Below are 15,411 nucleotides of genomic sequence, written 5' to 3'. Positions count from 1 at the left end.
TGCTGCTTTCAGGATTCTGTCTTTGTCTTTGGTTTTGATGAGTTTGATGATGATGTGTCTTGGTGATTTTCTTTTGGGGTCTATCCTGTTTGGGGTTCGCTGGACTTCCGGAATGGATATATTCTCATCTTTCATCATATCAGGGAACTTCTCCTCCAGCAAATCTTGGACAATTTTCTCAGGGGTTTTGTTTTTCCCTTCCCCTTCTGGAATTCCAATGACACGTAAGTTATTCCTCTTGATGGTATCCCACATGAACCTTAGGCTTTCTTCATTTTGTTTTGATTTTTTTTCCGATTGATCCTTTTTCAAAGAGGTATTCAGGTTATTTTTCTTCAGTCTTATTAATTCTGTCTTGCGTCGCATTAATTATTCTCCTTTGCCCTTCCAATGTGTTATCTATTTCTGACAATTTAGTATTAATCTTCTGGATTTCTATCTGCAAATTCTATTTTGTCATTTTGTTCTTGTATTTTCTTGCAAAATTCTTAAAAGGTTTTTTCTGTGTTTTCTTTGGTCTGTCTCTCAATCCTCTGAAGATACCTAAAGATAATTCTTTTGAATTCCTTATCAGAGAGTTCCAATGCTGCTTCTTCCTCAGGGATGTGTTCTGGGTTTGTATCCTGCTTCCTTGTTTCTTCCACTATATCCTGCTTCTTTGTGTGGACTGTTATGGTCTGTTGTCTCCGAGGCATTGTGGTGGTGTTGTATTTAGATCTCTGGTAACTGTTTGTGAAGAGCAGCCACGGGTGAATCAGGCTCTTCTTGGTGGTTTTTTATCATTGGCCCATTGGTGGAGAAGGGGGTAGTGGCTCTCACTCAGTAAGTGAAGTGGCAGGAGTTATTAGTGTAGTTGTGTCTTATGAGGACTGTTGTTGTCTCCCATTCAATTAGACACAAATTACAATTGAAAAACCATCAAAAAACTAATAGGCCATGGACAAAAAACACACCATGTAATCACACAGGAACAGTAATCAAAAAAAGAAAATAGGGAAAAATAAGAAGAAAAAACAAGAAAACCTGTAATATCTGGGGATAGGGCACTAAGAAAAATAGAGAAGGAGAATAAGAAATGAAAAAAAAAAGGGAAAAATTTCAAATAGAAAATCAAGGAACAGGGTTAACCACAAGAAAAGGGGGGGGGGAGGGAGACAACCTTAAATTTAAAAAAAAAATTAAAAATTTTAACCAGGCACAGGGAAAAGAAAAAATGCTGAAAACTAGGACCTGGTAGGGGAAGATTAAGAATGATAATGAAAAGGATAAAAATATTAATAATATTAGTTGTTTTAAAACAGACAAATACAAGCAAACTAATCACCAGAAAGAAAGAAAGCGAAAAAGAAAAAAAAAAAAAAATCGGTGGAGGACAGGACAGGGCACCCAGGCTCCGCCTGAGCACACAGACTGTGATGGAGTTCCTGTGGGCCCAGAAGGTAGGTAGGAGTGGAGGATGACCGCACCTCTGTTCACCAAGAGTAACAAGAGGAATGTCATACCTTGTCAGTCTTACAGGTCCTGAGTGTCTTTGGGGTTGCTGGAAAGAAGAATGTGTTCTTAAGCCCCAGGAATCTGTGAGAGCGCTGTCTCTTTAAATATCCAAAATAGTCAAGCCGCTTTTTAAACTTTCAAAATGGCGGCGCCCTCCAGACCGTCAAAAGTACACAGCTCAGCCCACCTTTCTCTTCACCTTCTCCGTTTGTTCCCCAGCCACCGTGCACAGTCCTCTGTGCAGTCCCTGGCTAGCAGGGTGATTTTTAGGTTAATTCTTAGGTCCTACCACCACTCAGGAATCTCCAAGCTGTCTGTGTCGTCAGGATCGCTCAGTATTGCTGCCAGACCGCAGCTCCTTCTGTCTCCTTTTTCAGTATTTTCACGCAGATTCTTCAGCTAGTTGGGGTTTAGTCCACTTCTGTATCAGGGGTCCAGGATTATCTTCTGTGTCTGTGTTAATTGGTTTCCCTTTTCTTTGTTGAAGAGGGTTTGTGCAGTCTTTCTGCCTAGTCCGCCATCTTGCCGGATCTGGACTTCTCTATCTTTAAATTGTCAAAATTAATTTATATTTCTGTCATGTGCCTTTGGTGATTTAGAAACATCTTTTTTAGCCTAAAGGCACTTTTTTCAAAGGAATAGTTAATCAGTAAACAACTCTGTAAAACCATATTAAGGGGAAAAACTGCTAATGTTCTACTGGTTCCACTCCCTGCAGGCAAAATAATTTTCCATTCACTCATACATTCATTCAACAAATATTTACTATTAAACAACTACTATGTGTCAGACATGAGGATGTGGCTAGAAATAAGACAGGTAAGATCCCTGCCCTGATGAAGCTGTAAGCCTAGAATACAGTTTAAAACTTACTGCTTATATGATTATGAGACCAGAAGAACTAGATAGTGCCCAGCTACCACTGTCAACCACCGGGAATCGGATCTATTGTAGGAGATCCTGGATGGAGTGGGAGAGTAGTATGGAACAAAACTCAAAATTATGTTATAAAACAAACAAAAAAAAGGCGGGAGGGGGGAGGGGCCAGGTTTGCTGGTCTGATAGAGACTTGTGGAACCGCTAAGACTATGGCTCCTAGTTGCCCTTCAGGTCTAGAATTGAACCCACTCCTGCAGCTGCCAGCCAAACAAAAGACAGGCATATGAGCTGAACATTTGTATTAGATAGATACACTTCTTGGAGAGATCAATCATGGGCGAATAGAAATGCTGTGTATGTACTGGGAGACAGTTCAGGGGGCAGAAGTGCATGGGAGGGAAGGACACAGGGAAGAGGTACCTGTGGGGAGGAAGTGGGAGGTGAGCTGTTGCATTGTGGCAAATTACAGTCATTGTCATGAGACAGTGTATGTGAGCTGCTGTATGGAAAGTGAATTTGCTCTGTAAACTTTTTCCCAAAATAATAATAATTATAATAAAAAAAAAACTTTACTGCTTTAAAATGTTGGCCATGGGCAAAATGCTGAAAGAAAATCTTTTTATCTGTACCCTCATCCTTGACATTTTTTCAGCCCTTGTGGCCAGTAACTTTTAAGGCAATAATAGAAATATCTTAAGAGAAAAAGCAGAAAGGTCCATTAGTCACCTTAAAATCATATCTAACCCCTAGAAAACAAGTAAATAACTACCTGGAGATTGGTTCTCAAGCACAAACTTTAAAATGGTAAGGATTTCACAATAAAGGGCATATTAAAAGTTACCCTACATCTGGTTCAGTACTTGCTCTCATTACAAATCAAAGTTCAGCAAAACAATCCTTTGTAAATGGCTAGTTTAAAAACAAGTTTACTTTGGCAATAAAAATGGCATCTGGAGGTATTAGCCACATTAAATTAAAACTCTAAAAGCGCATTACGATAGCCTAGTTGGACAAGACAATAACAATTACATCCTGTTACTCTTCTAGATTTCTCAAAAGTAAAGTGTTTCCCAAAACTTTTCCAAAAGTTTCAACAGATCCTAAATGGAAAAGCAGAACTCTGGAGCCAGAAAGCCTGATTTCAAATCTCAGTTCTATCATTTACTAGCATTGTGTTGATCTTAGATTCTATATTACAAAACTGTGTTCTACCTCAGTTTCCTCATCTGTTAAAAGAGATTAAGAGAAATATTTTATTTCATAGGGTTAATATAATGGTTGAATGAGTTAGTTAATTAATGTAAGATGATTTCAATACTGCCTAAAAAGAATACGCCTACATAATTGTTAACTGCAATCAAACACTACATTATCAATGTAGTGACTGATTTAGAAGCAATGAATACCACAATATATAACCATTCTCTTTATGAATGTGTTGTCTAAAGCGTGATATATTCTAATTCAATAGTGTGAGAAAACATAAACAAAAACGTTAAAATATTCTCTGAAATAAATGCACTGCCATCAAGTATTCTAACTCACAGCGACCCTACGGGACAGAATAGAAGTGCTGAAGTTTATCACAATTATGAACATAACAATTTAGGTATGTAAAATTTAAACAGGGAGCTCTGGCAACATAGTGCCTAAGGCACTTGACTGCTAACCAGAAGGCTGGCGGTTCAAACCCACCAGCCACTCCTCGGAAGGAAGATGGGGCAATCTACTTCCGTAGTGATACTGCCTTGGAAACCCAAGGAGGGGTTGCTATGAGTTGGGGCTGACTCGATGGCACATAACAACAACAACAACAAAATTTAAACAAGGAATTCAAGAAATAGTCATCATTATCAAGTATTATAATTTGAATTATGCAGAATTTCAAACCACTTCTTTCTGGTGCCCACTGAAAACCCACTTTAAGAAAAAATGCAAAGTGTGCCATTATTGATATATGTGAAAAAAGTGCTATAAATGTTTTCTATCCTTTTCATTACTTGATGTTGTTAAACTAGGACCATCTGGTAGAATGAACTTCACTATAAGCCACTAATTATAACATACATTGGTCAGGCTCTAATATTGAATTACTGTCAAAGTAAACAAATGCTGCCACCATGTGGACTGATGAGTATGGCATTACAGAACTCAAAAGGATCAATAAATCATATCAAAACCAAACCCATGGCCAATGAGTTGATTCTCATTCACAGTGATCCTACAGGATTGAGTCGAACTGACACATAGGGTTTCCAAGGCTGTAAATATTTACATAAGAGCATCTTATGTATTTACATAATACCATCTCCTGTGGAGCAGATGGTGGGTTCAAACTGTTTAGCTTTCAGGTAGCAACCGAATGCTTTAAACACTGTGCCAACAGAGCTACCTCCTGATCAATAAACAAAGGAAGAATAATTGTAAAAACAAAGTTTCTGGTTGGGTTTTGGCCCTCAGTAAGATTCTCACTACATTGGTGACTAATGTTAGCTATATTTCATGAAATTTTACGTTAAGAATAATGATTTTTTCTGCAATGTAGTAAAATAATACACTAAATCCAATGTTGATATTTCTTTGTCCTTTTCTCAAAAGAAATTCTTCATTACATTTTCTATTTTTGGAGAAATTAAAAACTTTAAAAATGAACTTTTTATCAATAATGTGTTTGAATATGAATCTAAGCAAATCAAAACAATTATCAGGGCTGTGAAAGTTTTCAAATCCCTCAATTTCTTTGGCTGCTATCTTCCTTACTACTATTGGTCTTCATCTGGTCTGCCTAAGAAACTTTGAAAACTGGAAAATTTTCTTTTGGCAGTATTAATTCAATGTAATGAATAAGAACAGATATTGGCATGCAAGATATATTAACTAAAGGTGCCTTTAAATTTTTTTAACAGAATTATTTTAAAGTAACTAGCCTCACCTTTAATAATACTAAAACCTAGTTCTGGGAGTAAATTAAACTTCTGTCTCAGATTGCAGAGTATGCTGCTATAAACATCTTGGTATGTTCAAGGTTTAATGAACCCACTGCTATTAAGTTGATTCCAACTCACAGCGACCCTTTAGGACAGAGTAGAACTCTACCACAGGGTTTCCAAGTCTGTAAATCTTTACAGAAGTAGGCTGTCACATCTTTCTCCCGTTGTGTGGCTGGTGGGTTCAAATTGCTGATCTTACAGGTAGCAGCTAAGTGCTTAACCACTGTACTATCAGGGCTCCTTCAAGGTTGAATAGCATTTAAAAAAAAGAACCCAAGCATTATTTAAGCTAAAATGGCTTTTAAGAATGAGGAAAAAGAATAATTCTTACTTGTTTTTGAGAACATCTAAAGATTTATAATAATAGCACATATTCCAACTAAAAATATACTTTTATAATATATTAAGACAGAAGTTTTTATTGTGCTTTTGATTTTTTATTTATGCTTTTAATAGAGAGGAAAATATAATATAATATAGGATGAACTCACAATGGGCAGGAACACTAACTAACATTACAGGAAAGCAGAGAGCTAATAACCTAACTATATTTTAGCTTGGGTAAATTCATACCATTAGAGGTATGTGTATACATTTCTGGTCAACATAATCAATAAATTTCCATAGTTATATTCTCTATTGTACCTTCACATTACATTTTTTTAATGTTTTAAAAATACATATTATAAACTCTTAGAATCTGCAAAACACCGCATAACGTGGATGAACTTGGAGGACATTATGCTGAGCGAAATAAGTCAGTCACAAAAGGACAAATATTGTATTAGTCCGTTATTGTAAAAGTTAAGGAAAGGTTTATATATTGGAGGACATTTTCTTTGTTGGTTACCAGGGGTGGGAGGGGAGGGGAGGGAATGCTGTTAGATAGATAGAGATAAATATTGATTTGGGTGAAGAGAAGGGCAATGTACCAAATGTGAGTGACCAATATGGCAGCATTGAGGATGAGAAAGACAGAGAGAGTTACATGGGCAGTACAAACAACAAATATGAACCCCTTTGTAAATACAATACTGAGTTGTCAATGAAAGCAAACATGGGTATAGGGATGGATAGATGGGTGAACAAGCTAAACAATTATGTATGTCTAAATGGAGAGTGTATCCAAGATCATATACAGGGTTGGCAGACAATGGGCCTCTCGAAGAGTACGAAGGGATGGACACTGGGAGGAGGTAACTATGGGGAGGAAGTGGGAGGGGAGCTGCTGCGTTGTAAATTTTAGTCAATGACATGAGACAAAGTATATGTGAACTGCTGTATGAAAAGTGAATTTACTCTGTAAATCTTCACCGAAATCCTAATTAAAAAAAAAAAAAAAAAATACATATTATAAACTCTTATACTAGTTAAGAACTAACGTAATACTGCTACCCTGTTGCTCCAAACTAAATTATTTCATGAACTACTCTTACAATTCTTCCATAAAGACACTGAAATAAGATTGTAAGTGTTCCTGAATCTAAGCATATCTGGCCTGTTCATAACTATCTGCTTAGCCTACCTAACAGTAGGTGTTCAATACATTTCTGTTAAATGAGAACTAATTACAAAGCTAAATGAGCATTTTCAAATTTTATTCAGTCCAGTGCATCTTAACTCTACATTGCCAACATATGGAAAAATAAATGAAAGGATAATTTTATCTTACTCATTAGTGAGATAAAATGAGTTAGAATATACAAAAGGTTTACTGTGATAGCAAGTAAATCAATCAATAAAAATCTTAAGTCATGTAAATGAATGCAAAGTTTTAGCTACACTAGATGAGATAAGGCACTTGACTGCTAACCAGAAGGCTGGTGGTTCAAACCCACCAGCCACTCCTCCGAAGGAAGATGGGGCAATCCACTTCCGTAGTGATACTGCCTCAGAAACCCAAGGAGGGGTAGCTATGAGTCGGGTCCCACTTGATGGCACATAACAACAACAACAACAACAGATGAGATAAGGGAGCTCTGGTGGTGAAGTGCCTAAGGCATTTGACTGCTAACCAGAAAGCTGGAGGTTCAAACCCATCAGCCACTCTTCAGAAAGCAGATTGGGCAATCTACTTCTGTAGAAATACCGCCTTAGAAACCCAAGGAGGACTCATTATGAGTTCGATCCAACTGGGCAGAATTTTTTTTTTAGATGAGTTTATATCTGCCACATCCCTGATTTCCTTAAAAAAATATCCTTTTAAAAGAGACCTTGGATAAGCAAAGCACTATTGAAGAAGAACAAAGTAGGAGGTCTCACACTGCCAAATCTCAAAACCTACTATACAGCCACAGTAGTCAAAACTGCCTGGTATTGGTATAATGACAAACACATAGACCAATGGAATAGAATAGAGAACCCAGAAATAGATCCACTGACCTATGGTCAGCTGATCTTTGACAAAGGGCCAAAATCCATTAAATAGGGAAGAGAATATTTGTTTAATAAATGGTGCTGGCAAAACTGGAGATCCATCTGCAGAAAAATGAAACAAGATCTGTACCTCACACCACAGACAAAAACTACCTCCAGATGGATCAAAGATTTAAAGGTGAAACTTAAAACTGTAGAGTTCCTCAAGGAAAACAGGGGTAAATTTAGGGACCCTAATATATGGCATAAATAGACTATCAAGCAAAACACACAAACATCAGAAGAGAAACTAGATGAATAGGACCTTCCAAAATTTCAGTGTTTGTGTGCTTCCAAAGACTTCTCCAAGAGTCAAAAGAGAATCTACCGATTGGGAAAAAATATTTGGCAATGACATATATGACAAGGGATTTAGCTCTAGAATTTATAGAAAACTCCAACACCTCAGTAACAAAAAGACAAATAATCCAATTAAAAAATGGGCAGAAGATATGAAAAGATACTTCACCAAGGAGGATATTCAGGCAGCCAACAGACATATGAAGAAATGCTCATGATCCTTAGCCACTAGAGAGATGCAAATCAAAACAATGAAATACCATCTTGCTCCAGCACTAGTAGCAAAGTTCAACAGGACACAAAATAACAAATGCTGGTGAGGATGTGGAGAGATTGGGACTCTCATACACTCCTGGCGGGACTGTACAATGGTACAACCACTGTGGAAAGCAGTATGGTGATTCCTTAAAAGGTTGGAATCAGAAATACCATTTGACCCAGCCATTCCATTACTAGGTATATATCCTGAAGAAATGAGAGCCATGGAAAAAACAAACATATACACATCCATGTTCATCACAGAACTATTTATAATAGCTAAAAGATGGAAACCACCTAGGTGTCCATCAACTGAGGAATAGATAACCAAATTTTGGTAAATACACACAATGGAATATTATGCAACGCTAAAAAATAACTTAGAATCCTCAAAACACGGCATAACGTGGATGAACTTGGAGGACATTATGCTGAGTGAAATAAGTCAATCAATTATTATTACAGAGAAATATTGTATTAGTCTGTTATTATAAAAGTCAAGGAAAGGTTTACCTATAGAAGGAAATTTTCTTTGTTGGCTACCAGGGGTTGGAGGGGAGGGGAGGGAACACTATTAGATAGGTAGAGATAAGTACTGACTTGGGTAAAGAGAAGGGCAATGTACCAAATATGAGTGATCAACATGGTGCCACTGAAGAAGAGGAAGACATAGAGAGGTACATGGGAGGTACAGACAATAAAGATGAACCCTTTGGCACACACAGTACTGTGCTGTCAGTGAAGGCAATCATGGGTATACGGGTGGATGGGTGGACAGCCTGAACTATCAGGTATGTCTATGAAGCGGGGAGTGTATCCAAGACCTTGTATAGGGTTGGGAGACAATGGTCCTACAAGTGTATTTTTATGTTCCATAAGAATTTCCGGGTATATAGTAGAGCTGACAAGGGACAAGGTTGTAGTCACTTTTTGGTCACAGCCAGCTACCCAGAGGAACCGAGTAGTTGAACCTGTGGGCTCGGGACCATAGTCACAGGGGACATAAAGCTCAATTGGAATAACTTACTACACAAAACATTGTTCCACCTCCTACCTTGGTGAGTAGCGACTAGATCTTAAAAGCTTGAAAGCTGCCATCTAGATGCAACAATGGATCTCTCCTTATCCAGAGCAAAGAAGAATGAAGAAAACCAAAGATTCATGGAAACAACTAGTCCCAGCAACTGGTACACCATGTGATGTGCAGCCTATATGACTATAAGACCGGAAGAACTAGATGGTGCCTGGCTACCACTGTCAACCACTCAGAGGGGGATCTATGGAGGAGATCGTGGATAGAGAGGGAGAACAATGTGGAGCAAAACTCAAAATCATTTGGAGAAAATAAAACAAGGGACCAGGTTTGCTGGTCCAATAGAGCCTGGTGGAACCAGTGAGACTGTGGTCTCTAGCTGCCCTTCAGGTCTGGAATTGAACCCACACCTGTGGCTTCCAGCCAAACAAAAGACAGGCATGTGAGGTGAACATTTACACTAGTTAGATACACTCCTTGGAGAGAACAATCATGGGAGAAAGAAGGGCTGTTTATGCATAGGGAGACAGCTCAGGGGGCAGGAGTGCATGGAGGGATAGACACAGGGAAGAGATAACTGTCGGGAGGAAGTGGAAGGGGAGCTGCTGCATTGTGGTGAATTGTGGTCAATGTCATGAGACAAAGTGTATGTGAACTGCTGTACAGAAAGTGAATTTGCTCTGTAAATTTTCACACAAATCAAAAATTAAAAATAAATAAATAAATAAATCCTTTTAAAGTTTGTTCATTCTAGGAAATTTGAACATGGATTGACAATTTGATGACACTAAAATATTTCTAATGATTTTCATTTAAAATTTTTTTAAAGAATGATCACCATCAATATGATAGAGAAGATAAGAATACTATGTACATTATAAATGAGTAACAGAAAAATAAGTAGAAAATCCCAGTATTTAAAAATTAATAACCAAGTCTAAATAACCCATGAGTCAAAGAAGAAATCAAAACAGAAATTAAAAAGTATTTTGAACTAAATGAAAATAAAAAGAAACCACATCAAATTTGTGGGTTGCAGCTCAGAGCTTAGATGGAAATTTAAAGCACAAAAATGTCTACATTAGCAAAGAAAAAAGGTATCTAGTCAATCAGCTCCCAGATTCCACCTACATAAACCAGAAAAAGAAGAGCAGATTAAACCCAGAGAAAGCAGGAAATAATAAAGCTAAGAGCAGAAAACAATGAAATAGACAACGGGGGTGGGGGTGGGGGGACAATGAAACCAAAAGTTGGATATATGAGAAGGAAGTAAAATTGATAAAATTCTAACTAACTATTCAGGGGATGGGAGCTCTGGTGGTGGCGTGCCTAAGGCATTTGACTGCTAACTAGAAGGCTGGTGGTTCAAACCCCCCAGCCACTCCTTGGAAGGAAGGTTGGGCAATCTACTTTTGTAGTGATACCGCCTCAGAAACCCAAGGAGGGGTCACTATGAGTTGGATCCAACTGGATGGCAGTGAATATTTAGGTGATAAAGGGCGTAAAGAAAACAGACAAACTTCCAATATCAGATATGAAAGAGGGAATATCATTACAGTATCTAAAAATATTAAAAGGATAATAAGGGGATATTTATGTCAATAAATTGAACAACACAGATAGCAAGAGTAAATTTGTTGAGTGATTTAAACTACCAATGCTCAATCAGGAAGAAATTGTTAATATACATAGGTCTAATGCTCTTAAAAGAAATTGAATTTGTTAGGAATCTTCCCTCAAAGAAAACTCTAGTCTCAGATGGCTTCAACAAAGATTCTACAAAATATTTAAGGAAGAAACAATACCAACACAAAGTCTTCCACCAACTGAAGAGGAAAGAGTTCTTATTAGGAAAGCATTACTTATTAATAAAACAAGACAAAGAAAATAAACTGCAACCATGTAAGGTAGGTACTCTTATTCGATTTTAGAGATGAAGAAATTGAGGACTAAGGAGCATCAGAAACTTGCCTATGGTCACAGAAGTAATAATTGGCAGGCAACCTGATTTAGAACTCAGGCACTTAACTAAAATGCTTTTCAAATTAATTAAATTCCAGATGTTCTTACAAGATAAAATAGTAAGGAGTTCTGCCCAATACTTACCTTGAGACAATGCTGGAACCATTATAGAGATCACTAGCATATGACAATGTGGCCAAAGGTCGTACTGAATTATATCGAGTAAACCTGGACAAACATTCCTGAAATTCATCCAACTGGCTTGCAGTTCGACTATCATCTACATGAAGAAAACAAAATAAAATAGATAAATTGAACAAATCAATGAGCAATATCTACAAATTAAAAATTATACACCAAATGAAAAAAATTCTTGAAAAAGCATTTAGAGAAGATTACTATCCACAAATTCATCAGTTGATATTTCAACTATAATCAAAAATGTATCTTGGGTGGGTGGGTTGGGAAAGCTACTGGTCAAGAGGCATTAAATCAATTATTAAATAAAAATTTCTATGACAATTGAGAAAAACAGAGTAGATAGGGTAGGCTGTTTGTTAGTTTCCATATTATTCTCATTTCTAACAACATATTTTTAATAAAAAAATTCTTATTCAACTAAGAAGAAAGTGAAACATTTGTTCACATCATCTTTCTAGTGTTTCAAATCCAATTATAGGGAGTAAAATCTACAGTGTAAGAAAAATTAGTTCTCCAAACCAAACTTTAAAAATGGTTCCCAAGTCATCCTCCCTCCCCCAAAGAGGCCTATTATCAAGGGAAAAAAAAATTCACTCCAATGGCTTGGTGCAAAGTAGAAAACAGTAATTCTATTCCATCTAATATACTGTACAAACAACTCTGAGGAAAGTCCCTCTCAGTAAACTATTCATAGCTAAATTATGTGGAATTTAAATATTAAAATCAAGCTTATTAAGAACCTACAGCTAATCTATTTTCCAATCTAAAAATAGATCAACATTGAAAGCAAGAATTAAAAAATTCATTGTTTTTCAAGACTGTGTAAAATTTGGACTTTAGTTTTTCCTTTTCAAAGAATCAAAAGAACAAATGAAAAGCCTCATTACTATGGCTTCCTAGATAGGATCTGGATATGAGCCTTTTACAACACTGTCTTCTTATAGATTCATTCTTACTGCAATATCTTGCAAATATACACAAAGCTTTTTCAAGGTAAACTACTAAGATTTACCTCTTCAGTGTCATTTGAAAGTGGTAGACATACTGAAATTAAGACAGTAAGAATAATTAAATAGAAAGACTTACTATATGATACTAAGGAAATTATTCTATTTCGAAATATTAGATAATCTTGAAAAGAATTTTTAAGATTATAAAATTTATCAAATAGTTAATTTGATAGCAAAAAAATTAACAAATATGTGAAGAAACTAATTGTTAGGACCTAATATGTACATTACAAAAAATTTAAACACTAAGCCAATTCATCTAACAATCTAGATTAAAAGGGTCCAATATTGTAGTGCTCTCATTCTAAAAACAGTAAAACAAGAATAAATCTAATTAGCATCTAATACCATAATGGTGCTGACATGAAGCTCTCGCTCCACAAAAATTATTTTTGTGATATTCAATACATTATAAACAAAATATTGGTTAACTGCAAAAACCAATTATCAACTATACTAACAGAAGTTGTAGTATATAATAGTTCACTGATTCTTTTTATAAGTAATCTTATTACTATGAGCTTATTTAATTAAATTAAATTTTGTTAAATTTAACAAAAACCAGAAAGAAAATTACTTCAGCTATTTATTTAAAAATTGCTTTAAGGGAAAACTCACAAGCATTTGAGAAAGTGTATTCTGTTGAAAACCCACAATCCTTTGCTAGGTACCTGGACTTTTGCTCACTGACATCTTATTTTAACAAAAGTTTTGAAGAAAATAATAAGTATTATTTCAGTATCTGAAAGTTTAGTCATTACTTTTCATTGCTTCTTGGATTAGTTTATGATGAACATCCACACACATCAACTCACTTATTCTAACTACAGTTTGGTCTGTAAAAATGATTTCACTGTCTCCTCTCTCTTAATGCTTTCTAATTTATCATCTTTTTAAATTACAATTAATAATCTAAGGCATTAATATCTTAACCTTCCTCTCTCATTTTCATAGTTGAAAATAAAAGTGGGGTGTGAAAAAATATACAAAAGGGCAATCAATGCCTTAATTGCCCATTACTTATAAATTAAAATCTCCTCTTTATACTTTAAAGTAGAAGGAAGAATTTCATATTTGGCAAAGGGTAGTCAATATATAAATTTGATGAGATAAACTTAGTATTTCTAAAAGTCTGAGATTTTAAAAAACAATTTTATTGTGATAAAACATATGTAACAAAACAATCACCATTATAATTACTTTTAACTATACAATTCTGTGGCATGAATTACCTTTACCATGTCAGCAACTATCACTATTATATATTTCCAAATGTTCTTCATCATTCTTAATAAAAACTTAGTAGACCTTAAGCAGTAATTCCCTATTCCTCTTTTCCCCCAACTATGTTACCTCTAATGAATTTTTGTACCTATGCACCTACCTGTGCAAAATATTTCATATATGTAGGATAAAATATTTGCCTTTCTATTTTATTTATTTCACTCAGCTTAATGCTTCCAGCTTCATCTTAGTCACAACATGTATCAGAACTTCCATTTTGTTAACACCTGAAGAATATTCCATTGTAAATGTACCGCATTTTCTTTACCTGTTCACAGACATGCAAGTTGCTTCTATTTGGTGGCTACTGTGAATTCTCAGATGAACACTGGTACACAAGTATGCGGTCTGAGCCAGTACTTCAAACAGGTTCATTCTGGTTTGACCCCCTGCTGAGAATTTGCCTTTCTATCCCAGATATACTTGTCTGTCACTTTGTCATACTGTGGTGGCTCAAGGGTTGAGGTACACAGAAAGAAATGAAGAGAAAATGAAAAAAGCTGCAAAAATACTAAGTCAAGAAAAAACAACTCTGCACAAAATTAATGACTGAATAAAACTGAAATCTGACATGTATGAAGGCCTTCCATTCTTTTCAAAATTGTGACAAGTATATGTATGTGTTCTCATAAATGAAAACATTCTCAGAAGATCAGTAAGAAAGTGTGGGATTGGGCATTAGTTAATTCTGAAATACTTAAGAATTATGAGGAATCCTAGAAAAAGATGGTGCTTGGAACAGTTTCCACAGTACAGAGAGTATGCTTGGTTACAGAGTTCTTAAAGGAATTAAGTTTTTATGGTATTAATAGTTACCTGAACTTTAGGAATCTTACTGTTGCTCTTGTTGGTTTAGTAGATACTAGTGTTACACAGTTGGTTGTTTGAAAATTTATTAATATATGTGCCAAACAATAAACTGAAAACTATCATATTAAAAAATATGTATTGCTGTGAGGCTAGAGGCGATGCTACTGGTATTTCAAATACCATTAGGGTCACCCATGGTGGACAGGTTTCAGTGGAGCATCCAGATTAAGACTATGTCGAAGAAGGATGGGGCCACCCACTTCTCAAAGACTTAGCCACTGAAAACCTTAACAGCAGTGAAATGATGTCTGACATATTATTGGAAAACACTATGAATAGCCATGAAACACTGTCTGATATAGTGCCGGAAGACAAGCTCCTCAGGTCAGAAGACACTGAAAATTCGACAGGGAAAGAGCTACCTCCTCAAAGTAGAGTCGAACTTAATAATGTGGATGCAGTGAAGTTTTTGGGACCTCCATTCACTGATGTTGCATGACTTATTTAATGAGTAGAAACATCTGCAAACATCCAGTAATAATTGGAACATCAACGCATGAAGTATGAATCTAGGAAAAATGTAAGTTGTTAAAAATGAAATGGGGAGGCGAGGCAAGATGGCGGACTAGGCAGAAGGATTGCACAGACCCTCTTCAACAAAGAAAAGGGAAACCAATTAATACAGACACAGAAGATAATCTTGGACCCCTGAGCCTTGAAGGAAAGGATGCAGATTTGGACTAAACCCCAACTAGCAGAAGAATTTGCGTGAAAA

General features: G+C 36.0%; 1 protein-coding gene across 1 annotated transcript in view; it reads right to left on the bottom strand.

The window, feature by feature from the left end:
• The window catches only part of COP1 (COP1 E3 ubiquitin ligase), a 377,440-nt gene that overhangs the window by 171,512 nt on the left and 190,517 nt on the right, over window positions 1-15,411 (bottom strand). Inside the window, exon 11 of the mRNA XM_007947084.2 lies at window positions 11,476-11,611. Within this exon, the coding sequence (XP_007945275.2) occupies window positions 11,476-11,611 (136 nt within the window). The remainder of the gene's footprint in view (window positions 1-11,475; window positions 11,612-15,411) is intronic.

Source organism: Orycteropus afer, unplaced genomic scaffold (genome assembly GCF_000298275.1).
Source record: "Orycteropus afer afer isolate SDZICR_OR568_19922 unplaced genomic scaffold, OryAfe1.0 scaffold00175, whole genome shotgun sequence".
NCBI classification, from domain to species: Eukaryota; Metazoa; Chordata; class Mammalia; order Tubulidentata; family Orycteropodidae; genus Orycteropus; species Orycteropus afer.
This window is presented reverse-complemented; position numbering and strand designations above follow the sequence as displayed.